This window comes from Sus scrofa, chromosome 7 (assembly GCF_000003025.6).
Source record: "Sus scrofa isolate TJ Tabasco breed Duroc chromosome 7, Sscrofa11.1, whole genome shotgun sequence".
In the NCBI taxonomy this organism is placed as follows: Eukaryota; Metazoa; Chordata; class Mammalia; order Artiodactyla; family Suidae; genus Sus; species Sus scrofa.
In genome coordinates, this window is record NC_010449.5 from 74,918,323 (window position 1) to 74,943,772 (window position 25,450).

A 25,450-nucleotide genomic window follows, 5' to 3' on the forward strand; every position below is an offset into this window, starting at 1 on the left:
TTATCTCTGGGATGGGCTGGACTCAGGCAATGCCAGAGCTTCTGGCAAGCTGCTTGACTTCCTAAAGTCTGCCTCTAAAGCGCAGGTCTTTCCAGAATGTCTTCACAGTCCCCAGAGATGGGGAATTCAGAGTGTGGACGAACCCATGCCAGGCCTCCCTCACCCCCTACCCTGCCCCAGGGGGATAAGCCTCCGGGGCCTGATTCCCCATGGGTTAGGATATCTGGGGGCAGAAGCCCAGGATGCAGTGTTCCACCTGCTCTTGATTAGCTGTGTGATACAGGGCAATCCTTTCCCTCTCTGAGCCTTAGCACACTCCTCTGTAAATGAGGGAGAGGGACTAGACTGGTGTTTCCTAACCCTGGCTATGAATCAGAATCATCTGGGTGGTGGCAAGAGGAAGGAACTTGCAAATACACAGATCTTCCCAAAGGTCCTAAAGGAATCTGAATCCCAAGGAGGAGAGGCCTACAAGCCCCGGCCCCCAACCTTACCCCATTAAGGGAGCCTCTGGGGTCTTTCAAACACTCCCCAGCCCCCTGCACTAAGACTCTGTAATGTGCCCAGCCACATCCCATCTCTTGCCAGGTTCCAAGCCTCCCGAGGCCAGGGTGAGAGTAAGCACCCCATCTCTCTCCAAAGAGTTCTGGAGCCTGAAGCACTAGTCAGTGAGCAGTTTATTACCCATCAACCTGTCCCCAGCCTCCCAGCACTGTGGCCCATACCGAGTCTAGGCATGGCCTTTGCTCCCATCAGTCCTCCAGTCCTTGTGTCCGGCCCCCACCCAGTGTCCGCCCCCTCCCAGTCCTCCACACTCTCCCACCCCCAGCCCTCCAAGGCCCAGGGGCCACACCTCAGCTAGGGGAGGGCAGGGAGGGGAGAGGAGAGGAGGTAAGAACTGGGGAAAGAGGAACAAGATTGGTCCCCCAGCATCCAGAACCACCACCCCAGGATGGAGGCAAGTGGACAGGGCTTGGGGGTGGGGACGGGGGTGCCAGGCGAAGGTTCAGGCAGGAGGCTCTTCTCCAGGAGGTGCAGGGAAGCCACTCAGGTCTCGGCCAATGATCTCACTCACTGTAAAGGAGGAGCAGTTGAGAGACCGGGCTAGGGCCAGGGCGCCTCCTTTTCCAGACTCCCAATCCATTCCAGGCAGGCCTCTGTCTAGGATGCCTCTGGGCTCCTCCTGCTCTAGCTTCTCTTCCCCTGAGCCTCAGTTTCCCCCATGTGTCCTGACATCTGCTCTTAATCCACGTGGGCTCCCAGGCCCTCATGCCAGCCCCTTCCCGCTGGCTCCCCCTGCAATGTCAGGGCAGTTGCCTGTCAGCAGGGCCGGAGATGGGCGTAGCCAGTGGGAGGAAGGAGAGGGGAGATTGGAAAGCCTCCTCATGGGCAATCCAGACCACAGTCACCATGTTTAGGGGGGAAGCTGAGGCAAGGGATACCGCACTTGACTGAGACCTCAGCAAGCCACTGCCACTCTCTGAAATTCAGTGCCTGAATCTGCGAACAGGGAGCTAGATTAAACGATCTGGAAAGTACCTCTAGCCCTGAGATTCTGTGATCTGGGGCAGAGGGTCGAGGCAGGAAAAGGGCTGGCAGGTACTCCACGCTCCCTTCAGAATCAAGTTAACTGGATTCAGGTGGCCACACGCAGCAAGCACTTGCCTCCTGAAGCCCTCCAACCGGCCCTAAGGGACCACGGATGCCCAACCTCTGGAAAGCCAAGCTCCAGCCCTCAGCAAACATGCAGAGCAATCTCTTGCACACACGCACACTCACAGCCCCCGTCCCACACCCACCTTCCTCCAGCGTGATACCCTGGATAGGGACACTGTCTCGGAAGCCGCTGCCGTAGCCACCCCTGGATTTCTCCTGCTCCGGAGCCCCCTCCCCAGGGCCATAGCTCGGCCCTACCTCATTGTATCCCTCAGCAGGGGGGGCATGAACACCACTCTGGGGAGGGAAGGGGCCTTCCAGTGGTGGGGATGAAGGCAGTGGAGGTCGGAAGGGGGCAGGAGGAGGAAACGGCAGCCCCAGGGGAAAGGGGGAGCCCCGTCCTCCATAGGGGTCACTAGGGAAGGGCCGGGGAAGGAAGGAGCCTGGAGGTGGGCGGGCACAACCTGTGGTACCCCCGGTCTCCGGGAACATCCGCAGGCCATGTCTGTAGGAGGGTGGGGGTCCTGTCTGGGGGTACAGAGGGGGCGTGCCATAGCTGAAGCCTTCTGACACATAGGGAGTTTCATAAGCAGGGTCTTCATGGGGATAGGAGGTGGGGTAGGGGGGTCTGGGTGGTGAGAAGTCCATTTCAGAGCCAAAGGGGGGGCCCGAGGCTGAAGGGAAGCCCCGGAGAGATGCATCTGGTAGAGGCTCCTCCTTGAAGATCACTGGGCAGATGGGAAGCAGGAGGTCGCGCTGGTGAGAGGGCTGGCAGTCTCCCCACTGCACACCCTCCCACCGCCTCTCCATCCCCAGGTTTCATCGGTTCCTTGGCCCCCCAGCATGGGGCACGGCATCCCTCTGCCCCTGCCTCAGCCCCCTCTCCCCACATCCCCACCAGGGGTGTCTCGGGGCGCACCAGGCAGGAACTTGAAACTCTGGGTAGGACTGCGCTTCCTCCGCCCATTGGAGACATAAAAGTAGACCTGGACTGGCCGGGACACTCGCTTATTGCTGTATTCAGGGACGGTCAGGGTCAGGGTCACCTAGGGAAGAGCAGAGGATGAGGCGGCAAGCCCTCAAGGGATCTAGGGTCAGCCCAGCCCTTCCAAGTACCCAAACTCTACCTCCTGGCTTTTTCTATTTGCAAAGGAGCAAAGTTCATTCCCTAGAGATGTCCCTGCTTCCAGAGTGGCCAGGTTGCCTCCTCCAGAAAAGAGCAGGTAGCCTCTGGAGTCCACTCCCAAGGGCAAGGGAGCTGGTTGAGAATTTCCTAACCTCTCCCACCCCCAGGGTGGGGGCCCTATAACACAGGTACCTCATTGCTCTGCAACCGATTCACTGTGGCCTCCTCCTCCCATTGCAGCTTTCCATCTGTGCGGGAAGAACAGAGAGCTCCAGCCCAGCCCTGCGGCCCTGCCCCCTGGCATTTCCCCTCCCGCTGGAGCCAAGGCCAGATTTAGAAGGTCCTGACAAGGCCTGACTCACAGAGGAGCCCCCCGCATGCTTATTCAATCAAATGGAACAGGCAGGGTTTAAAACTGTCCCCACAACGTAGAGCTGCAAACAGAGGCCAAGGGAAATGGCAGGACCAGTCCAGGGACCAGAAGCCACTCTTGAACCCTCCCACCCAACTCCAAACATCCCCTCCCATGACAGAGCTAGAAGGAAGTTCAAGGGTAGAAAAGGGGCCCAGCTTGAAGGGAGGCAATGAGACCCCAAGTCTCATGATCCAGAACCTCTGACTCTGTTATGATTTGGTCCTAGGGTGTTAAAATTGAGGGTAGGGATGAGGCTCTCAGTCAGGTGTAGGCAGAGGCCCCGGGCTGGTAAGAATACCTGGACCCCTCAGTTTTCCCTTCTCCACACCTGCAGCTCCATCCTGGGGCACCTCACATGCTCTTGTAATCATAGCTGTGCTGCTAGACCCGAAACTGAGGAGAGGCTCAGGCGTAGGCTATGAGGGTAGAGATCCCCTCTTCCCTTCTCACATTCCCTACCCTCATGGTGGGAAATTAACTCAAAGCTGCTTCCTCTTTAATAACAAGAATGTATATTCCTTCCATTTATTCCCCACCCTGAGCGTTTCAGACCGCTGGACAGCATGCCTGGGAAACAGACAGAACAAGAGGAAGGGCAGTCTATCTGTCCCATTTTACAGATCAGGAAATCGAGGCTCATCTTGCTAGTTTAGAGACAGTGTCAGAGCTCATCAACCCTCTCATTCCAAGCTCTTCCTGCCTGCCTTCCCCCACCCCACACTGGGTACTCACCAGGGCCCCTCTCGATGAACACGACCTTGGAGTCTGGCAGGAAGTTAGAGCCGGTCAGCACTAGCTCCTCCCCTCCTCTCACAGAGCAGGCACTGGGGCTGTAGGCCTCCACCTGGGGCAGCTCCTGGGCTGAGCGCTGGGCTGCAGAGCAGTGCAGGAGAGGCCTGGCTGGGCTGGGTATGGAGAGGACAGCCTCCTGTGCCCCCACCCTCCTTGGAATGACTGCCACAGGGCCCGGGAGGAGCCCTCCTCAGTGGCAGACACACAAGAAAAACAAAAGTCTCCCTGGGGTCACACAGACCATGTAAGGAGCCGCTCCTGGGCAAAGGGAGAGATGAAAGACTAGGCCATCGAGTTATGCAAACAAGTGCATAGGGGCCACCCAGGGGCAGATGGAGGCCAGGGTTGCTCTAGTCCAGCCCAGAGACAGAATCTGAAGCAGGGATAAAGGGGAACACTCCCTGCCAGCCCATCCATGATAGAAATAGGGTGGGGTCCTTTACAGGTGTTCCCTGGTCCAGCAGGGCACAGCACACTCTGCAGAGGAGATGGGCAGGCAGACACACAGACAAGAAGTTAGCCAGAGACAGAGATGGCACAGGGCCTCTTTGCTCACAGCACTCGATGGGCACCGATGCTGTCTGCACCGAGACGACCTTCCCACTGCCTTGAGGCACGTGTACCCGGAATACCAGCCGCACGCGTGTGTTCTTGCGCCCGATGTCCGTCTCACCCTTCCGCAGCTCAATGTCTGAATTCCGAAGCTTCAGGATTCCAGCACAGTCAATGCTGAAGGCAAAGAATCAAAGGTGCTAAGCCCTCCCAGCTGATGTCAGAATGCTGAAGCCCCTCTAGAGGGAGACCTCCACCCTCCATCCAAAGCCCTAAATGATCTTCTCTGGGAGACTGGGGTGGGGGGCAGGCGGAGGTGGCCTTTCCAGAGTGCTCCCCAGCCCCAAAGTCCTCAGATCCTACACCAGCTCCTAGAGATGATGCCTAGCTCTTCTGGAGTGAGGAAGAGGGGGCCTAGTTTAGGCCCCCTGGAAAAGGCTGGTCCTAAAGCCTGAACACTCAAGGGAAGTGGAGAGGGAACTTACTTGGCTGCCATGTTGTTCTCAGGAAGCAGTGTCATCTCCAACACCTTGGTACCACTGACTACGGCTTCATAGCTGGCTGTGGCCACCATCTTGCCCGTGATGCGGTGCACCTGGTAAAAGGCATGGGGCCGCAGGTTCCTCTCATCTGCAGTGCCGATGAACATCTGTAAGGTCAGTGGCTTCTCACTGTAGCCTAGGAGCTGGCAGAGGGAGACAGAGGCCCCTCAACTGAAATCCCCACTGTCACATCCTCCATCCATCCCTAGGTTTTCAGTCCACCCCTGGTGAGGAGTGAAAGATAATGGATATCCTGGAAGGGGTTCCCAGGGGGGATTGGGCACCGGTTGTGGAGAAAACGTGGCCTGGAGTTCACAGTGTTATTCTTGGAAAAAGGCCCAAAGTGGGCTGGGCAAAGGGGAAAATCTTCCAAGAGAGACTGGACCAACTCAACAGAGACAACCTAACTCCCAGTGAACTTTGGCCTCAGCCTAACCCCTCCCCCACATCTGGCAGGCCATCATTTTCCAGAGTAGACATGAGGCTGGTGTCCCATGGGATGAGTGGAGCGGGGGTGGAGGGATGAAGGAGTAGAAAGTATATCCGGGTCCTTGAAGTGCACCCTTCCTCCCCCAAGGCCAGTCCCTCCCTCAGGCCGCCTGCAGGGTCATTGCTGAGAGGGAGTGTGGGAAAGGGCAGTGCCATGGGTCTGCACAGCTGGAACCCATCTGCAGGGATCTGGGACTGGAGAGGAAAGAGGCAATCAGGCTCCTTACCTTGACCACAGGATGACCACCAGGGGCAGCTTTGACAGCTCCCCGGCTGCCCTCTGTCTCATAGTGGGCCCGGTGGTGGGCTCTGGGCTGCACCTCGATCCTCAGCTCCAGCTGCTCATACTGGCTGGGCAGAGGCCAGTCCAGGGGCGGGAGGGCAGAGGTCCTGGGTAGAGACAGAGAAAAGAGCACTGATCACCTGCAGCCTCAGCTCCCAGTCAGGGCAGCCCTGGGTCCCAGCTCCCAGGAATGTGAGGGAGGAGAGGGTGCAGATGTGTGAGAAAGGGATTCGCAACAGTGAATCACACTGTGAACCGTCCAAAAGCCTAGAAGCAGGAGAGATAGGGGACAGGCCCCTCCCAGCCCCTCAAGATGAGTGGAGAAGATGGCACCAGGACTAAGTCTCTCTTCTTCCCAGCTCTGAACACAGGGTCTGGGGTAGCAAGATACCCCTGGATACAGATGAACCCCAAGCCTATTCCAAACCCCAGGTCTGGATGGGAAGAGTCAAGTAAGGAAGCACCACCTCGGGTCAGAAAAGGTCTCCGAAATTAACCCCTTTTTTTTCCAAATAAAGAAACTGAGACCCAGAGGGGAGACCATAGTCTAAACAAGCCAGAAATGGACAATGCCCAGAATGGGCACAGCCCTTCCCAGGCCAGCGCCCTTTCCACTAGCTGGGGCTAGACAGGTGGGTTCTGGAGAGCTAGGAGTCACAGAGGTGCAACTTTCCTGTAGTGAGCATCCAGATACTCCAGGCCAGGGGCTCTCCATTGGTAATTGCCCCCAGATGAGACTTGGCAATGTCTGGAGGCATTTTTATTTTATTTTATTTTATTTTATTTTATTTTATTTTATTTTATTTTATTATTTGTTTTTTCTTTCTCTCTTTTCTAGGGCCGCACCCGGGGCATGGGGAAGTTCCCAGGCTAGGGGTCTAATCGGAGCTGTAGCCACAGGCCTACGCCAGAGTCACAGCAACGCAGGATCCAAGCTGCATCTGCAACCTACACCACAGCTCACAGCAACGCCGGATCCTTAACCCACTGAGCAAGACCAGAGACCAAACCTGCAACCTCATGGTTCCTACCTGGATTCATTAACCACTGAGCCATGACAGGAACTCCTTAAGGCATTTTTAGTTGTCACAACTAGGAGAAGAAGCACTCCTAGCATCTAATGGATTGAGACCAGGATACTGCTAAATATCCTACAATGTCCAGCACAGCCACACACAACAAAGAATTATCCTGCTCAAAACAAATCAGTAGTACTGAGGATGAAAAACCCTGCCCTATAGGAACCCAGGGGAACAAGTGTTAACATTTCTTTCCCTAAGGAAACTTTTCAAGATGGAGACAGCTGGATCTGACACCCAAGGTTTAGGATTATGGACAAGGACAGGGTTCTTTGAGGGTGAAAAGAGTAGGAGAAGAGCAAGAACTGCTTTTTTTTTTTTTTTTTTTTTTTTTTTTTTTGTCTTTTTGCCTTTTCTAGGGCCGATCCCGCGGCATGTGGAGGTTCCCAGGCTAGGGGTCGAATCGGAGATGTAGCCACAGGCCTATGCCAGAGCCACAGCAACTCGGGATCCAAGCTGCATCTGCAGCCTACACCACAGCTCACAGCAACGCCGGATGCTTAACCCACTGAGCAAGACCAGGGACTGAACCTGCAACCTCATGGTTCCTACCTGGATTCATTAACCACTGAGCCACGACAGAAACTCCAAGAACTGCTTTTTTTAATACAAGTTATCTGATTTGAAAATACATGCTATTTTATTCAAATTTAGAAGGTATACTTTTTTTTTTTTTTGGTTTTTTGCCATTTCTTGGGCCTCTCCCGCGGCATATGGAGGTTCCTAGGCTAAGGGTCGAATCAGAGCTGTAGCCGCCGACCTACACCACAGCCACAGCAACATGGGATCCGAGCCACGTCTTCGACCTACACCACAGCTCACGGCAACGCCTGATCCTTACCCCACTGAGCAAGGCCAGGGATCGAACCTGCAACCTCATGGTTCCTAGTCAGATTCGTTAACCACTGAGCCACGACGGGATCTCCCAGAAGGTATACTTTTAAGCCACATGTCAGACCCTAGAAATTAAGAGTTAGAGAAGGGCTGGGAGTTCCTGTCATGGCGCAGCGGAAACGAATCCAACTACTACTCATGAGGATGTGGGTTCGGTTCCTGGCCTCGTTCAGTGGGTCAAGGATCCAGCGTTACTGTGGCCGTGGTGTAGACCAACAGCTGCAGCTCCAATTCAACCCCTAGCCTAGGAACTTCCATATGCCTCACCTGTGGCCCTTAAAAAAAAAAAAAAAAAAGGTTAGTGAAGGGCTGAAATCCGGCCCTATATGTTTCACCACAGAGCTGGGGGTGGGAGACACCCTAGAGAAATTCTTCCTTTACCTACGTGGTCCTCCGAGGGTTGGAAGGGCTTTTTCTAATTGGTCCAAAGGGAGTAACTGTCCTTTTGCAAATCATCTGTCCAAAGGGGCTGCTTTTGAAAAAAAATTCTCCTTAAAACTGAGTAGATGGAGTTCCTGTCGTGGCGCAGTGTTTAACGAAATCCGACTAGGAACCTTGAGGTTGCGCGTTCGATCCCTGCCCTTGCTCAGTGGGTTAAGGATCCAGCGTTGCGGTGAGCTGTGATGTAGGTTGCAGACATGGCTCAGATCCCGCATTCCTGTGGCTCTGTCATAGGCTGGCAGCTACAGCTCCGATTAGACCCCTAGCCTGGGAACCTCCATATGCCGTGGGAGTGGCCCAAAAAAATGGCAAAAAGACAAAAAGACAAAAAAAAAAAAAAAGAAAGAAAGAAAGAAAACTGAGTAGATGACAACAGCTATAAGCTGGTAGCAGATTCTCTTCTGAAATGCCCAGGGAACACAACCAAGACCTTTTTTCAAACCTATCCCTTCCTTGACCCTCCTGCCCCCAGAGTGGGGTGGCTGGACACAGCAGTGGTGCAAGTCACAACCCTCACCTGAAGATTGGGCTGTGTCCCCCAATCCGGGCCTTAGACCAAGCCAGTGGGGAGGGCACTGCCAGGTAGTCCATGCCTGCCACCTCCTTCCGAGGACCCCCGGGAGGAGCCCCGGCCTCCTCTACTCCTGAAGGCAGCTTCCCGTTGCATGGGGCAGGTTCCTCAGCCCGAGGCAGGGCCACCGCCTGCTCGCTGGAAGTCCTCCGGGTCTTCTGGGGGATGCTCTCTGCTGGTGGGGCTCCCACGTAGTCAAAAGGGCCGGGGGAGCCAGGGTCCCGGACCAGAGGCAATGGGGGTGGTGGAGGTGGCTCAGGCCCCTCCTCCCCTAGGCTGCCTCGGCGGGACAGAGCTGGGGAGGCCGAAGATGGGGTTCCTGAGCTGGAATAGCGCCGCTTGCCACAGGGAGAGGCAGGTCTTGGGGAGGCGGGGGTGGGCCCAGGAGCGCTGAGGAGTAGCCAGCTATCCTCTGGCCCCCGGCCTCCAGGGCTCGGACCATACAGGCTCCAGGGGTCATCTGGGGTCCACGGCCTAGGGGAAGCCCGGGGCGAGGGCAGTGGAGAGCCCAGACCAAAGCGGGAGGCTGCCTCATTTAGCTCAGACTCCACCTCATCACAGGCTGCATACAAGGCTGCCTCGTCGGAGGCGTCTGAGAAGAAGCTCCAGGAGGACAGGCTGCTGCTGCCTGGGCTTGGGCTGAAGAAGGGGCCTCCGCCCTGGCCCCCTGCCTCTCGGTAGCCTCCAAAGCCTTCTGGTGGGGGGTAATCCCTGGGGGAGCCTTCCCCCCAGGCATCTGGATTGTCCTCCAGCGTGGCTGGTGGGTCAGGAGTGGGAGAGATGGAAGTGATGCGGATGCTGGGGCACTCAAGAACGCGGCCTCCCCCAGCCCCACCGGAGCTCCCTCCCGGCCCCCCCAGCCTCACTGACCGGGCTGGCTGGCTCTCCCAAGTGCCAGGAGAGGGGGCTGGGCGGGGTGGTGGGGAGTGCATGCCAGGCCGAGGGGGTGGAGGCCGGGGAATGCCAATAGGGGTGGCGCCATAGGGAGGGGGCTCCCCCAGGGCCAGACGGCAGCATGGTGGGGTGTCCTCTGAGTCCAGTTCTGTCAAAATAGAAAGGGAAGGGGACAGAGAGAGGGATGACACAGGAGAGGGGGAGAGAGAGAAGCAGGTGAGATGTCTAGGTTCTTTGAGTGCACAGCCTCCCAAATCCTGTATGCTACCCCCTCCTCAGCAAAGAGGAGTCTCTGAGATGCCCTTCAGAGCCACAAGACAAAGCAAAGTTGGACGTGGGAAGGTGGATACAGATCCACGCACGCCAGGCTCAGGGAACCTCACGGTCTGAGCTCCTGGCCCTGGGACCTGGGGTACCAGACGGGGCGGGTCTTAAGGTGAGGGAGGCGGGTTGAGAGCGGCTGGAGCTGGGCCTGGAGGCGTGTTTAAGGGAAGCGTTGGGCTGGGCTGGGGGCGACTCACACATGAACCCAATTAGCAGCGGTTCCCAAACCCCCAAACGGCGCTGGCAGGAGCCCCAGTTGCCATCGCAACGGTGGCCGGGGGAAGGGGGGCGCCAGGGCCGTGATGACGAGTGGTGGTGGCTCCTCCCTCGCTCCCCCCAATCTGGGGGCGGGGGTGCAACCGAGGGGGTGCAGTGCGCCGGCCGGGCGAGGGCGGGGTTGGAGGGGGGGGCGCAGGCTGTGCGGATTCGTGCGAGCGGCCGGCCGCCGCCCCCGGCTCGATCCCCGCCATCTGCCTCTCATTGCGGCCAGACAGGGGAGGGGGAGGGGAGCCCTGGCGGGGCCTGAGAGCGCCCCCAGCCCCCGGCGTCTAGGCTGCGGGCCTAGGGATCGGTCCCCAAAGGGCAACCTCTAGAGCCCAACCTCCCTTTCCCTGGCGGCGCCTCGGGCTCTCGGGACCGCTGTTCCCGCCCGCCCCCATCCAGTGACAGTCGGCGGAGCCGAGCGAGAGGCGGCGCGCAGCCAACAGCACCCCCACCCCCACCCCAGTCACGACCTAAAAAGGAGAAAGTGGTGCCCGGCCCCCAGCCTCACCTCCACAGATCCTCGAGCCCTGGGACTCCCCTCAACCTCTGGCCCCCTCATCTCTCACCCCAGGCTCTCTACCTTAAAGTCCCCAGCTTCGGGATCCCCTCGCCCGTCCCTCACGAACCCCAAGACCCCTTCCCAGCCCCGCACTAACCTTCCCCCGAACCGCCCGCACCCAGCGGGGGGGCCTCCTTTTCCTCCCCGAACACCAGCTTAAATTCCAGCTCCTCATCCTCGCAGCTCGCTGCCCCCATGGATCCGGCCAAAGCCCCCAGGTCCCGGGCTGGGTGGGAGGGGGGGAGTCTCAGGAGGCTGCAGTCTCTAGACCGGTGGCTCCCTCCCTCCCTTCTCCGAGACGCCCCCTCCTTCGCCGCTGCCGCCTCCCTCTGGACGCCCCCTCGTTATTATAGAAACTTTTCCAAACTTTTTTCCCCAAACTTCTTCAAAGTGCCCCCCCCAGCCTGTCCCTGATTGGCTGCCCGGGATGCTCCAGCCCCGCCTCCAGGGATGAGATGGGAAAACCACGCGCGCCTTGTCCTCCCCCACCCTCCTTCCCTCTGTCCTCTCTCCAGTCCCTCCCCCTCAAAAAAAAAAAAAGAACAAAACTGAATTGGAAAACGGTCCCTCAAGCGTGGTACGACCATAATGATGCCTATTGGCTCGCAGTTATGACAATCATTTCCCGCAGGGAGCGCTACCACCACAATCCCCAACTTAGCCTAAGTTCAGAGGCTCTGGGTCCGAGCGTCTTAAAGGGGCCACATAGTGGGCCCACAATATAGAGGACCCACGGAAGACCTTTTTTAAAGTTCTGGAGAATTGTGCAGCCAGCAACTAACAAGGGAGGACCACCTCTCTCCCCCATTTCCCTCTAAACCTAAGGCCAGGCCGGTTCTGGAGTGCAGCATGGCTCCAGGCTTCTCTGAAGAGGAGCAGGCCATTCCTCTGAAGCTCCCAGCCCTAGGCCCCCCTGACTAGGCCTTCTGGAAGCCTTTGCTCTGCCAAATCAGCCCCTCCACAGGTCATCTCTCCCCGTCTTCCAAAAGTGAAGAATATTTAGCTGTCTCCGGGCACTGTTCAAAGGTCCACGGGCCCATGGGCGATGATCCAGGCCGGGCTTTACCTCTACCCTAGTCTCAGCCACCCAGAGGGAACATTAATTAGCCTCCACGGGAAGTCGGCTCCCTCCTCCCTAGAACTGTAGTCTGGAAAGAATCTCGGATCCGATGGCATCCTGCTCCGGCAATCCTGATAACCCCGGCCAGGTTTACCAGAGCCCCGGAGCCCAGCGACCTGGGGGGCCCCAGGGTTGGACACCTGTCACCTGGGCTGGAGGTGGAAGAAAGACAGAACTGGAGTTTCTAGGAAGGGCAGGCATGGTGGGGCCCTGCTGTATGAGAAGGGGTTCGACTGAGATTCGTGGGGGAGAGGTAACCCTTTCCCCCTAGGCAGACTGTGTGCTTCAAACCTCTCTAACAGGCCTCAGAGATTTTTACTCCAAATCCCTCTGGTTCAGGACCGCGCCACCACCGGTGCCCCAGGCCTGCACCTAAAGGGTTAAGCGACTGGCCCTTGGGTCAGACGTTTACAAACACTCAGGAGCCGGTCGGGGACCGCGCCCCGTACTCTAATGAGAAACAGGCTCGTCGGGGCGGGGGAAGAGGGGAGGGCTGGCCCGGCGGGCCCGAGCTCTGCCGCGGCCGAGGCGGCTCCCCTCCCTTCTCTCCCGTCCTCCCTCTGGCCCGCCCTGGGGACCCCTCCAGCCCCGGGGGACCCCAGTGACGTGCGGAGCTGCCCAGGCGGCGAGCCCAGGGCCACGACGCCGGAGGGGCGGGGAGAAGAAGCGAGGCCGGCGGGGAGAGAAGAATGTTCCGAGGCTGAGCGGGGAGGCGGCCTGGTTTGATTTTTCTTTCTCCCCCCCCCTCCTTTGGTTGGCCTCCTCAGGTTACATTTCCCTTCCAGCTTCATCTCGGAAATAAAGGAAGGAGAGACCCACGGAGGGGGAGAGCGAGGAACATCCTGAGACCGACGGGAAGCCTCCACCTAAGAGGGGGGCAGAAGGAGGTGGGAAGCCCAGGCGAGAAGGGCAGGGGAAGAGACCCCGACGTGGCCCCAGGTCCACCACACGCCGCCCCTACCGCCCCCCACCTCTGCCCCACCTCCGCAGCACAAGCAGACGTGCACATTCTTTTCAAATGTCATATTTCCTTTGATCCTGGGCAGCGTTTCTCCATGTGTCTGGCTCAGCTCCTGCCCAGCCAGCCGCCTCCCCCTCTCACCCCACTTTGTGTATTTTCCTGGAGGTCCCACCCCCTCCTCCCAGCATCTGGAAGGCCCTGAGGGCTGGCGTTGGCGCACATTCCCCTGACGACTCTGGCTTTGCCTTCCAGTGACTCAATTTCCCCTCTGCGGGTGGGGGCCCCGGGGGTGCGGGCAGAGGAAAGAGTTGTTGAGCTTAAATGTGGTGAACAAGCTGGCCTAGAGCGCCAAGCTTCCCTCGGGGGGAGTGGAGGGGGGGGCATCTCCTCATCTCTGAAAACCCTCGGATCTGCCTAGGCTGCAACAGAGTGATGGTTTTCTGACTTGCAACGTCCTGCTAGGGGTAGAGAGGGTAGTTTTAGGTTCAGGTTGTTCTACACGTCTGCCCCCTGGCGGCCACAAAGACCCAGCCAACCTCCTACCCGCAGTCCGGTTTCTCGCCGGCCGGGCCTTTGTCCTTGCTCGGCTGCCCCCTAGCGCGCACACCTAAACACAGCTCTGCTTTCTCACCTTGTGTTTGTGGAAGCGCACTGACTTCTGCTCTGCGCTTTCACAAGCATGATTCAACGGCCTTGGAGGTTGCCTTTTTTCCTTTTTGGACTTTTAAAAATTTAATTGTCGTGTAGTTGACTTACAATTCTGTCTTCTTTTCAAGTGTACAGCAAAATAATTCCGCTATACATGTATATGCAGATACCTATATTCTTTTTTTCTATTCTTTTCCATATAGTTTAGGAACTGAACCCATTAGGGAACTGAATATAGTTCCCTGTGCTACATGTTAAGTTCTTCTTGTTTATCTATTTTATATATAGTAGTGTGCATTCGTTAATCCCATACTCCCGATTTATCCCTCCCCTACTTCCCCTTAGGTAACCATAAGTTTGTTTTCTTGGTCTGTGACCCTTTCTTTTGTAAACAAGTTCATTTGTACTGTTTTTTTAAATTTCACATATAGGTGATATCATGTAGTATTTGTCTTTATCTGACCTATTTCACTTAGTATGATATTCTCGAGGTCCATCCATGTTGCAGGTTGGGTTTTTTTGTGTGTGTGTTTTGGTTTTGATTACACAAGATACATTCTCCTTGTAAACAATTCAAGTCATATATATAGTAAATGGGATATTCCACCATTTTGTATAGATTTATTAACATATCCGTACACACGTCTGGTTTTTTTTTGTTTGTTTTTTTTTTTTTGCTATTTCTTTGGGCCGCTCCCGCGGCATATGAAGGTTCCCAGGCTAGGGGTCGAATCGGAGCTGTAGCCACCAGCCTACGCCAGGGCCACAGCAACGCAGGGTCTGAGCCGCGTCTGCAACCTACACCACAGCTCACGGCAACGCCAGATCGTTAACCCACTGAGCAAGGGCAGGGACCGAACCTGCAACCTCATGGTTCCTAGTCAGATTCGTTAACCACTGCGCCACGACGGGAACTCCCATCTGCTCTTTTTATGTGTATCAGACCATGCTACAAGGATTTTTCTTGACTAGCTTTTTTTTTTTTTTTTTTTTTTTTTTTTTTCTTAAATGGCTTAGAGACCTTTCCCTGTCAGTACATGTGCATCTGAAAATGGTGAAAAGAATGCCCATCTCTTCATTTGAAGTGACTGGCAGAGCGAGGTCTGGAACTCAAGCTTCCCGGGTCCTTGTCCAGTGCTAATTCCACTACACCACATTGTACATAGGGATCTATCTTTAGGTGGGCTCCCCCCCAAACATCAGAACCTGAGAAAGGAACCGGATGCAGGTAGTGTATTGTGCAGAGCAGTGACGAGGGACAAAAGTGAGGCACTGGGAAGAGTGAAACTGGGAGAGGGAAAGCCATCCAAGATGTGATATGGAGCTGGCTGTGACCTTGAGCAAGGTCATTGTCCCATGGAGCACCTACTGTGGAGCCATATAGAATGTGATTCAAGAGACAGGGGATACTTATCTACTCGCCCTCACCCTCAGTGTCAAAAGTTGCCCCTTGAGTGTAAATTCCCTCCCTCTTGCTGTTTCACACGTGTCAGAAAATGGTAGGTGTCCCACAAGGCTGCAGAAAAGACACCCCTGGGCAAGAGGCAAAAGATAGGCGCTGTAGCTGTGAGCCAGTACTGTTAGGTGACATGGGCAAGCAGTCAGTTGCCACAGAATTCACTGGAGTAAAAGGACAGATGGAGAACAGGTGAGGCAGATAAGATGTGTCTTGGAAGAGATCATCCATTCATTCAAACAAAAATATGTATTGAGGAACCTCTATGTTCAGAGGCAGTTCTAGGCATTGGGTACCTATATTTATAAACCATGTCCCCAAGAATTGCCAGTTACCATCAGACTGGAAATGTATTTCATATTTAATATTTCCCTTTTCCTTGCTCCCTAAATGTATAGACTATTCATTTTATTCATGCATTTCTATCTCTCTATTTATCTATCTCCTTCCTTTGCATCCCCTTCTTTGCCATTCCAGTTTAGATCTTGATGTTTTTCAGTAATACCTAACACCAAGGGTATAACTTACATATTTGACAACTGAAGCATATCTTGTTTAAAGCCCTTCTCTATAACAAAAAAAATTGATTTCAGTATTAATCATGATATGAAACATAATGGCCAGAAAAAGTGTAGAGTAATAATTTTTATTGACTTCATATGCTCATATGTATAATAAGGCCAATAAATATTTGTGTGTGTGTGTGTGTATAAGAAAGTACAAGAGGAGTTCCCGTCGTGGCTCAGTGGTTAACGAATCCGACTGGGAACCATGAGGTTGCGGGTTCGGTCCCTGCCCTTGCTCAGTGGGTTAACGATCTGGCGTTGCCGTGAGCTGTGGTGTAGGTTGCAGACGCGGCTCGGATCCCGCGTTGCTGTGGCTCTGGCGTAGGCCGGTGGCTACAGCTCCGATTCAACCCATAGCCTGGGAACCTCCATATGCCGCGGGAGCGGCCCAAGAAATAGCAACAACAACAAAAGACAAAAAAATAAAATAAAATAAAAAATTAAAAAAAAAAAAGAAAGTACAAGAAAGGATAAAAGCAATGGATTAATAATTGCATTATATTCATATACTTTTTATTTTAAATATTTTATTTTAAATAAAATATATGTATATTGGTCTGCCATAGGAATGAATTAGAATATTACAATTTCTGTTCCAGGTCTTAATTTTTGCAAATTTCTCAATGACTTAATTAAAATTGAGCTTCACATATAAACAGTATAGCCAGGTTTGTTCATCCATCTCACTTATGGTTATCAAATGAAACTTTTTAATAAATTTAATTTGTTGTTGAGATATAATCCACATACCATAAAATTCACTGTTGTAAAGTGTACAACTGAGTGGGTTTTAGTATATTCAAAAGGTCGTACAATCATCAATTTATCTAATCCCAAGATATTTTCAACACCCCAGAAAAAAATGCCATCACTCTTAGTTGTTATTCTCCACTCTCCCTTTCCTCCAACACTTAGAAACCAATAATTCACTTTCTGTCTCTACAGATTTGCCTATCCTAGACATTTCATATAAATGGAATCATTTCACCTTTTTTTTTTTTCCTGGCTTCTTCCATTTGGCATAAAAGTTTTCCAAGTTCATCCATTTGTCATCTGCATCAGTGCTTCATTCCTTTTTGTGACTAAATATTGATTTAATTTCAAAATATTTGCATAAATCTATATATATATTTAGTTAGAAAAATAGCTTACATCTAAGGAAAAAAAAACTGGCACAATTCATTAAAAATCCCATTTCACAATAAATTCTAAAAATTGCAATATGTCTTTGTTTCTCCAGGGTTGAAGCTAACAGCTTTCAGATGTCTCCTTCATTGAAAAAAAATTTTTTTTTAATTTTTTAAAAAATTTTAACTTCCTGCAGCATATGGAAGTTCCCAGGCCAGGGGTTGAATGGGAGCCGCAGCTGCCAGCCAAAGCCACAGCCACAGCAACACAGGATGCAAGCCACGTCTTCGACCTACACCACAGCTAAGAGCAACACCAGATCCTTAACCCACTGAGTGAGGCCAGGGATCAAACTCAAATCCACATGGATACTAGTTGGTTTCGTTTCCATTGAGCCACAACAGGAACTCCCTCACTGAAAATTTTTAAACACAAACACTTCAGGTTTTTATGTAATGTAAAGTAATAGCTCCTATTACAGCATAACAAATCACTTCCAAAACTTTGTGGCTTCAAACCACAATAATCATTTATTATCTCTCATGGCTTCTGTAAGAAATTCAGACAGGGTGTGGTAAGGAAAGGTCCTATCTGCTTCACAACGTCTGGTGAGGGACTTGAAGGCTAGGAGCTGGAACTGTCGCATGTCTAGCTGTTGACATTAACTGTTGGCTGAGACCTCAGCTGGAGCAACTGGCTGTACCACATACAGGTAATTGCTCATGTGACCTGGGCTTCCTTACAGCATTGAGAGAGAGCTCTGGGCAGCAGCTACATCCTTTTCATGACCTGGTCTTGAAAGTCATTGCATGCTACTTGTCAAGGCTGTCACAAGCCCCTGACCAGAATCAAGGGGTGTGAACATAGATTCCCCCCACACACACACCTCTGAGTGGAAGGAGTATCAGTTACACTGTAAGAAGAACATGTAGAATGAGATAAACCCATCACATGGCTATCTTTAGAAAATAAAATCTATCACAGTCTGGTCATAACAATCCATATCCCTCCCACTCTCCTCCCCATAAGACCTTCAAGTCTTATCCCATCGCGACACCAAGCTCAGGCACAAGAGCCCAGATGGCATCACTTAGATCCTGGACCTCGAGCCTGAGCAAATGTGTAATGAATCACCCCAAAATGTAGTGGTTCCTTCCAAGTACATATTACCTAATTGGGAAATAAGTTGTAAAGGTGGAAAGTTACATATTAAGAAAAGAGTTTAACAATAAGCAATAATTCAGGAGATGTAACAAAGCAAGTCCATCAATAAGAGATGACTGGTTGGAAGCAACAGAAAGTGACTCCAAATAACTTAAGCAAAAGAGAAATGCATTGAAAGGAGAGGTCACAGAACTGAAATAAAAGGAGAATCAGGCTTCAGGAGGGATGAGGACCAGTGGGCTCTAGGGTATTAGTCACGAGGACCTGAGGCACAGACTCTTCAAGGCATTGGACATTTTCAGTTCTGTTATGTACCAAGCCCTTCCCACTTCCAGGACTCCCTCATCTCTAGGTCTCAGCTATAATCTCTTAACATTCTCATAGCATTCATAACAGATCTCAACTGTAATAAGATAACATGTAAATACTTTTTTGATGTCTATGTGCCCGCACTAGGGTGTAAATACTCTTGAGCAGAAATTTGGCTGTCTCATTTACCCACCAAGGTCTCTCATTTTTTTTTTTACATTTCATATATTTAACAAACACTAGTGGAAGTAAAGAAAACCAATCAAATGTGGACAAGCAAAAGCTATTTATTTAGAGCTTGCTCTAGCAAGGGAGTCAGGTGCCCTCACTTGGATTTTGGCAGAGACTAAGTCGGGTAAAGGAGGAGGGAAATGCAGATGGGCTAAGTGGAGGCAGGGCATCTGGCGTAATTGGTGAAAGGTGCATTATTTGGCTTCCTCTGGTTGGTCCTAAGTTGGAAGCAGGAAAAAAATTTAAGGAAGCTGTCACCTTTTTAAAATTTTATTTATTGGAGTTCCCATCATGGTGCAGTGGTTAATGAATCCGACTAGGAACCATGAGGTTGCAGGTTCGATCCCTGGCCTTGCTCAGTGGGTTAAGGATCTGGCGTTGCCTTGGGCTATGGTGTAGTTTGCAGACACAGCTTGGATCTGGCGTTGCTGTGGCTCTGGCGTAGGCCGGTGGCTACAGCTCCGATTAGACCCCTAGCCTGGGAACCTCCATATGCTGCAGGAAGCGGCCCTAGAAAAGGCAAAAAGACAAAAAAAAATTTGTTTATTTATTTATGTATTTATTTTAGGGCTGCACCTGAGGCGTATGGAAGTTCCTCAGGCTAGGGGTCGAATTGGAGCTGCAGTTGCCGGCCACAGCCACAGCAATGCAGGATCCTTAACCCACTGAGCAAGACCAGGGATCAAACCTGCATCATCATGGATACTAGTCAGGATTGTCACCCCTGAGCCACAGTGGGAACTCCTGAGAAGCTGTCACTTATTAATCAAGATCTGGCTGTTTGGGGAAGATTGTTACAGGACTTTTTTTTTTTAGGACCATGTCTGCAGCATATGGAAGTTCCCAGGCAGGGGGTCAAATCAGAGCTGCAGCTGCTGGCCTATGCCACAGCCACAGCAATGGCAGATCCGAGCTGCATCTGTGACCTACACTGCAGCTGGCAGCAATGCTGGATCCTTAACCCACTGAGCAGGGCCAGGCAGGGATCAAACCAGCATCCTCATGGATGCTAGTTGGGTTCCTTACTGCTGAGCCACAACAAGAACTCCACAGGACTTATTATTTGCCTCCCTAGACTGGTTACTAGAAATAGTGGTCTGACTACCTGCAAGTCTGATTTATAGGCTGGCTTCCTGGGCTGGTTACTGTAGATAATGATCTAGGTGCCTTGCTGCAAATTATAGGTCAGTATTCTTCTTTTTATATGTGGTCTGGTCATTGTCCATTTGTATATTCAATCATGTTTACTGAAAATCTTTTATGTGCTCACCATGCTGAGCTCTGGGATACAGAGACTGAGAGACTATAGCTGTTGACTAATTGAAGAATTGGTAAGACACAGTGTATATAACTAGGTGCACCTGTTAAAATCGTTTGGCTGAGTATGACATGAAAACCTGAAATATCAGTGGCTTAAATGAGATAGAAGTTTATGTCTCTCTCACATAAAGGCTTTGCAGGTCTGGATTCAAGGCCTCTTATGACAGCACCACAACTATCAGACTCCCAACTCCTCCTTTTATCTTGCTGCTCCATCACCCTTGCATTCCACTTCATGAAACATGGCTGCTCAAGTTCCAGCCATCGCATCGGTATTTAAACTAACAGGAAGGAGTTCCCATCACGGCTCAGCAGCTTAAGAATCTGACATAGTGTCCATGAGGATGCAGGCTCGATCCCTGGCCTTGTTCAGTGGGTTAAGAATCTGGCATTTACACAAGCTGCAGCATAGGTCAAAGATGTGGCTTCAATCCCATGTCGCTGTGGCTGTGGTGTAGGCCAGCAGTTGCAGCTCCAGTTTGACCCCAGCCCAGGAACTTCCATATGCTGCAGGTGTGGCCTTAAAAAAAAAAAAAAAAAAAAAAAAAGATAATCCAACAGGAAAATGAAGAGCAGAAGAGTGCACACCTCTTGCTCCCCACACCATTTACACCTAATTGGCCAGAATTTAGTCATATGGCCACATATATCTATAAGGGAGGCTGGGAAATATATTTATTCCAAGTGGACATATGTCTAGCTAAAAATGTCAGGTTCTATTACTAAAGAAGGTGGAGAGAAAGACTACTGGGGTCAATTAACAGCCTCTGTAAGCTACAGAAATAGGATTTGGGGATTATCCACAAAATTCAGTTACGCACATTTCCTCTAATGTAGGATATTCTTGACTTAATACTAATTATTCTAATTCTATATTGCACAGAGCAAATCACGTTCTTATCATAGTTAAGAAGCAGCAGCTTTACAAAACGCATGGTTATCCTGTTTGGGGGACGTTGTTCACAATATCTACAGCAACTAGTCTTCACTCTGTACCCAGGGGCGCTTTTTTTCTCAGGTCTCACCAGAATTATGCTTCTCCCAAATCATTAGACAAAGGGTAAAATTACAGAGACTTTTTTTTTCCTTTTTAGGCTTGCACTTGTGGCATATGGAGGTTCCCAGGGTAGGGGTCCAATTGGAGCTGTACCCGCCGACCTACGCCAGAGCCACAGCAATGCGGCATCCGAGCCGCGTCTGCGACCTACACCACAGCTCACAGCAACGCCAGATCCTTAACCCGCTGAGCAAGGCCAGGGATCGAACCTGCAACCTTATGGTTCCTAGTGGGATTCGTTAACCACTGAGCTACAACGGGAACGCCTCACATAGGAATTTGAACCAGGAAAGTTTAATATAAGAAAGTATTAACTATAGTAGGGTATTGGAATACTGAGATTGGCTAGTAAGAAGAAAAGAGAATTTGAAGAATACAGGAATAGAAGATATGAGAAAGAGCTACTAGGGTTAAAATGAAATCTCCAAGGAAGACCACTTACCTGCCCCAAACTCCATCCCAGAGCTGAGATCCAAACCTAGTTTAAGAGGATCTAGCCGTGGCTAACTGCCTGGTGGAGGAGTCTCTGCGATGCTGCACTTCAGAACTCGCTATAAAGTTCCAAGGTGAGAGGGGAAATCATTCGTGGAGAGGAGCCATCTCATTTGCAATTCACTAAGAAGCCACCCAAGAGGATACCAGAGGAAGCTGTTGGCGGCTGGGCACTGCTAATGTCTTATACTGCAGGAGCCAGCAATGAAAAAGGAGTACACACCACAGGAGCCTGGCCAAAGGAACACCAGACCTTGAAAGAGACCTCTTTCTCTCCCAGAATTCCTCCAGCACCCACTATTGACAATGCTCAACATTGTATCTGCTGGCAAAAGAGAAATATTTACAGAATCCGGCTCAAGTATTCTAAAGCAGGAAGTCATGGATGGGTTTGGAGCTAGGAGTTAATTTTACAACTGGCACAAAGGACAGTATGGAAATAGATCAGCCCACACTAAGACTGAAACTCAGCTTCAAATCAACTCAATTCCATACTGGATTAAAGTGATTTTCCCCTATTCTAATTGTTTGCAAGAAATAAAAATGAATTATTTCTAAAGAAACCCAATATTGGAGTTCCCTGGTGGCTCAGTGGGTTAAGGATCCCTCATTGTGCCATTGCTGTGGCACGGGTTCAATCCCTGGCCTTGGAACTTCTGCATGCTACTAGAGAAGCCAGAAAGAAAGAGAAAGAAAGAAAGAAATCTAATATTACCCAGAGACGGAAATTTTCTCTATAATTTTTCATACAAAAAATTCAGGGAGTTCCTGTTGTGGCTCAGCAGTAATGAACCCACTACAATCCATGAGGACTTGCGTTCGATCCCTGACCTCACTCAGTGGGTTAAGGATCTGGCATTGCTGTGGTTGTGGTGTAGGCTGGTGGCTACAGCTCCAATTTGACCCCTAGCCTGGGAACTTCCATACGCCCAGGGTGCAGCCCCAAAAAGACAAAAAAAAAAAAAAAATGCTTGAACATACCTAGTGTTGGAAAGGATATAGAAGAATATACATTGCTGGTGGGAATATAAAGTGACACAACCACTCTGGGAAAATGTTTGGCAGTTTCTTCAAAAGTTAAATATATACCTATCATATGATTTAGAATTCCACTGCTAGATATTTACCCAAGAGAACTCGAAACACACATCCTTAGGGAGTTCCCATCGTGGCTCAGCAGTTAACAAACCTGACTAGCATCCATGAAGACGCAGCTTCAATCCCTGGCCTCGCTCAGTGAGTTAAGGATCCAGCGTTGCCATGAGCTGTGGTATAGGTCACAGACACAGCTCAGATCCTGCATTGCTGTGGCTGTGGTGTAGGCTGGCGTCTACAGCTCTAATTCAAACCCTAGCCCGGGAACCTCCATATGACATGGGTGTGGCCCTAAGAAGACAAAAAGACAAAAAAAAAAACAACAACAACCCTACACTTGTACATAACATGTACATTTGTAATAGCCAAAAATTATTGTCCATGAACAAGTGACCAGAGGAAGAAATTGAAATACAATGGAGTACCGCTCAGAAGTAAAAAGGAATGAAACACACAACAATCTTGGTGAACCTCAAAATAATCACATCAACTGAAAGAAGTCAAACAAAAAAGAATACGTACTATGCGATTCCATTTCTATAAAATAGAAAATGCAAATCAATCTAAAGTGACAGAAGGCAGATTAGTAGTTGCAGGAGAAGGGGAAAGCATAGAAGGCAGAGAGAAGGGCTGAAAAGGGGCACAGGCAAGTTTCAGGTGTGATAAAGATGTTTGCTACCTTAATTTGTGGTGAAGGGTCCACCAGCATGTACATATGTCAAAGCTCATTATACATCTTAAATATGTGAGGTTTACTGAATGTCAACTCTACTTCAATAATGCTCTTAAAATATTTAACTGAGAAAAAGCTGATTGTCTTGATTGATTCAAAGTCCTGCTTCCAAACTCTTTCAAAGGACCTCACCCATAAAGGGAAGCAGCTGAAGGAGCATAGATCTGGGTTTAAAACCCTGCTTTAGGAGTTCCCGTTGTGGCTCAGTGGTTAATGAATCCGACTAGGAACCATGAGGTTTCGGGTTCAATCCCTGCCCTTGCTCAGTGGGTTAAGGATCCGGCGTTGCCGTGAGCTGTGGTGTAGGTCACAGACGCGGCTTGGATCCCGCATTGCTGTGGCTCTGGTGTAGGCCAGTGGCTACAGCTCCAATTGGACCCCTACCCTGGGAACCTCCATGTGCCACGGAAGTGGCCCTAGAAAAGGCAAAAAGAAAAAATAAATAAATAAAACCCTGCTTTAACCATTGCATTTGGAGGGGATAACAATGAGATCCTGCTGTATAGCACAGGGAACTATGTCCAATCACTTGTGATGGAACATGATGAAGGGTAAAATGAGGAAAAAGAGTGTGTATACGTATATATGTAAATAACTGGGTCACTTTGCTGTACAGCAGAAATTGACAGAACACTGTAAATCAGCTATAATTTAAAAAAAAAATTTTTTTAAACCCTGCTTTGCCACAAGACCCTACTTTGCTGCAAGACCTTGAGCTGGTTACTTAACCTCTCACAGCCTCTCAGGCTTTTTTTTTTTTTTTTTTTTTTTTTTGGTCTTTTTAAGGCTGCTCCCCTGGCATATGGAGGTTCCCAGGCTAGGGGTCTAATCAGAGCTACAGCTGCTGGCCTACACCAGAACCATAGCAACACGGGATCCAAGCTGGGGGTCTGCGACCTACACCAAAACTCACGGCAACACCAGATATTTAACCCACTAAGCGAGGCTAGGGATCGAACCTGTAACTTCATGGTTCCTAGTGGGATTCATTAACCACTGAACCACAAAGGGAACTCCCAAGCTCTTCATCCATAAAATGGATCTAAGAAGGATCCGCCTCACAGGTTTGTTGCTAAAAGTTGAGATAATAGGCGAGGGAGCACCTGAATACATGAGGCCCCGTCTCTGAGGGAGTTCGATTCATTTCTATTCATTTCTATTCCCTTCCTTTCCTTTTCCTTCCAGACAGGGAGCCAGCCTAGTCACAAAGACAATCAGAGGATCAACAATGAGGAGGAAACAGGGCAGAGGGCTTGGATTGTGTTCCCCTGAAAACAGTGCCTGAGACCAGAACCTGAGACTTCCTGGAGGGTGGGCCTAGGGATCAGGAGGAGCAGAAAATGTGAGAAATGCTCCCCAAGTACCTATTGAGCTAGCTGCTGATGTGGAGCTTGGTGCAGCCAGAGGCCTCCGAAGAGCCGTGGAACACACCTCAGACTTGACCCCTGGAAAGGCTGGGGCACTGACCCCTGTCCTCCACCAAGAGGACTGCCCCCAAGGAATTAACATTCCTCTGCTCCCACTGCAATTCTGTCACCTGAGGGAGAAAAACAGAGACAGGCCTCTTGCACGGGCCCCTGGCAAGGTCGTGGGGCCATCTACCACAGGTGCAGCTCAAATCAAAGGCAGCCTGGAGTTGGTGGTGCAGCGGAAACGAATCTGACTAGGGACCATGAGGTTGTGGGTTCGATCCCTGGCCTTGCTCAGTGGGTTAAGGATCCAGCGTTGACGTGAGCTGTGGTGGCTCACTGACGTGGGCTGAGGCGGCCCGGATCTGGCGTTCCTGTGGCTGTGGCATAGGCCGGCAGCTACAGTTCTTATTAGACCCCCAGCCTGGGAACCTCCTTATGCTGTGGGCATGGCCCTAAAAAGACAAAAGACCAAAAAAAAAAAAATGTGGCCTGAGGACGTGTGGCAGGAGATACCAAAAGCAGCCCAAAGCCCATCCTTGAGTTGACCGTCCCTGTGACCCTCTCAACCTCAGACAACCTTCCAGCAGAGAAGCTAGAGAGCCAGGATTAAAGTCCTCTCTCCTCTAGACCACAGGAAGGGACACAACTGACTTCCTCAATGAGTCCCTCAGGACACTTGGCTGAGAGAGAGGAGAGAGAATACCTGAGGGGTGAGTCATTAAAGGAGCCCTGGGAGGAAAGGGTGGGGCTGGGAATTTACCAGAAGGAAAAGCTAGCGCTTTCATTGAGCAGCAGTGAAATCATTTTTCTCTGTTCCACAAATAAACTATGAATTAGAAATGGGAGAGGGGCAGGGAGAGGGTTGTTTCGAAGACTG

At 51.2% G+C, this 25,450-nt stretch overlaps 1 protein-coding gene and 1 long non-coding RNA gene across 6 annotated transcripts; one reads left to right on the forward strand and one right to left on the reverse strand.

Moving 5' to 3' along the window:
- Window positions 660-11,366, reverse strand: NFATC4 (nuclear factor of activated T-cells 4). 4 transcript variants are annotated; one of them, XM_013978172.2, is made up of 11 exons: window positions 10,979-11,238; window positions 8,787-9,882; window positions 5,800-5,962; window positions 5,027-5,226; window positions 4,546-4,718; window positions 3,930-4,070; window positions 2,975-3,030; window positions 2,576-2,702; window positions 1,800-2,384; window positions 1,540-1,613; window positions 660-1,074 (listed from the first exon to the last, which is right to left on the reverse strand). In XM_013978172.2, exons 1-11 carry the CDS (start codon window positions 11,076-11,078, stop codon window positions 1,072-1,074), a joined length of 2,718 nt encoding a protein of 905 aa, XP_013833626.1. In that variant the 5' UTR covers window positions 11,079-11,238; the 3' UTR covers window positions 660-1,071. The 4 variants fall into 4 exon arrangements, with proteins under 4 accessions (XP_013833626.1, XP_013833627.1, XP_013833629.1 ...); XM_013978173.2 differs by lacking the exon at window positions 1,540-1,613 and having other exon boundaries at window positions 10,979-11,366; XM_013978175.2 differs by lacking the exon at window positions 1,540-1,613 and having other exon boundaries at window positions 2,121-2,384; window positions 10,979-11,106.
- LOC110261591 lies at window positions 11,397-13,107 on the forward strand. Of its 2 annotated transcripts, none has more exons than XR_002345914.1 (2): window positions 11,397-12,254; window positions 12,769-13,107. It is a non-coding gene; the product is annotated as an uncharacterized LOC110261591 (long non-coding RNA). The 2 variants fall into 2 exon arrangements; XR_002345915.1 differs by having other exon boundaries at window positions 12,787-13,107.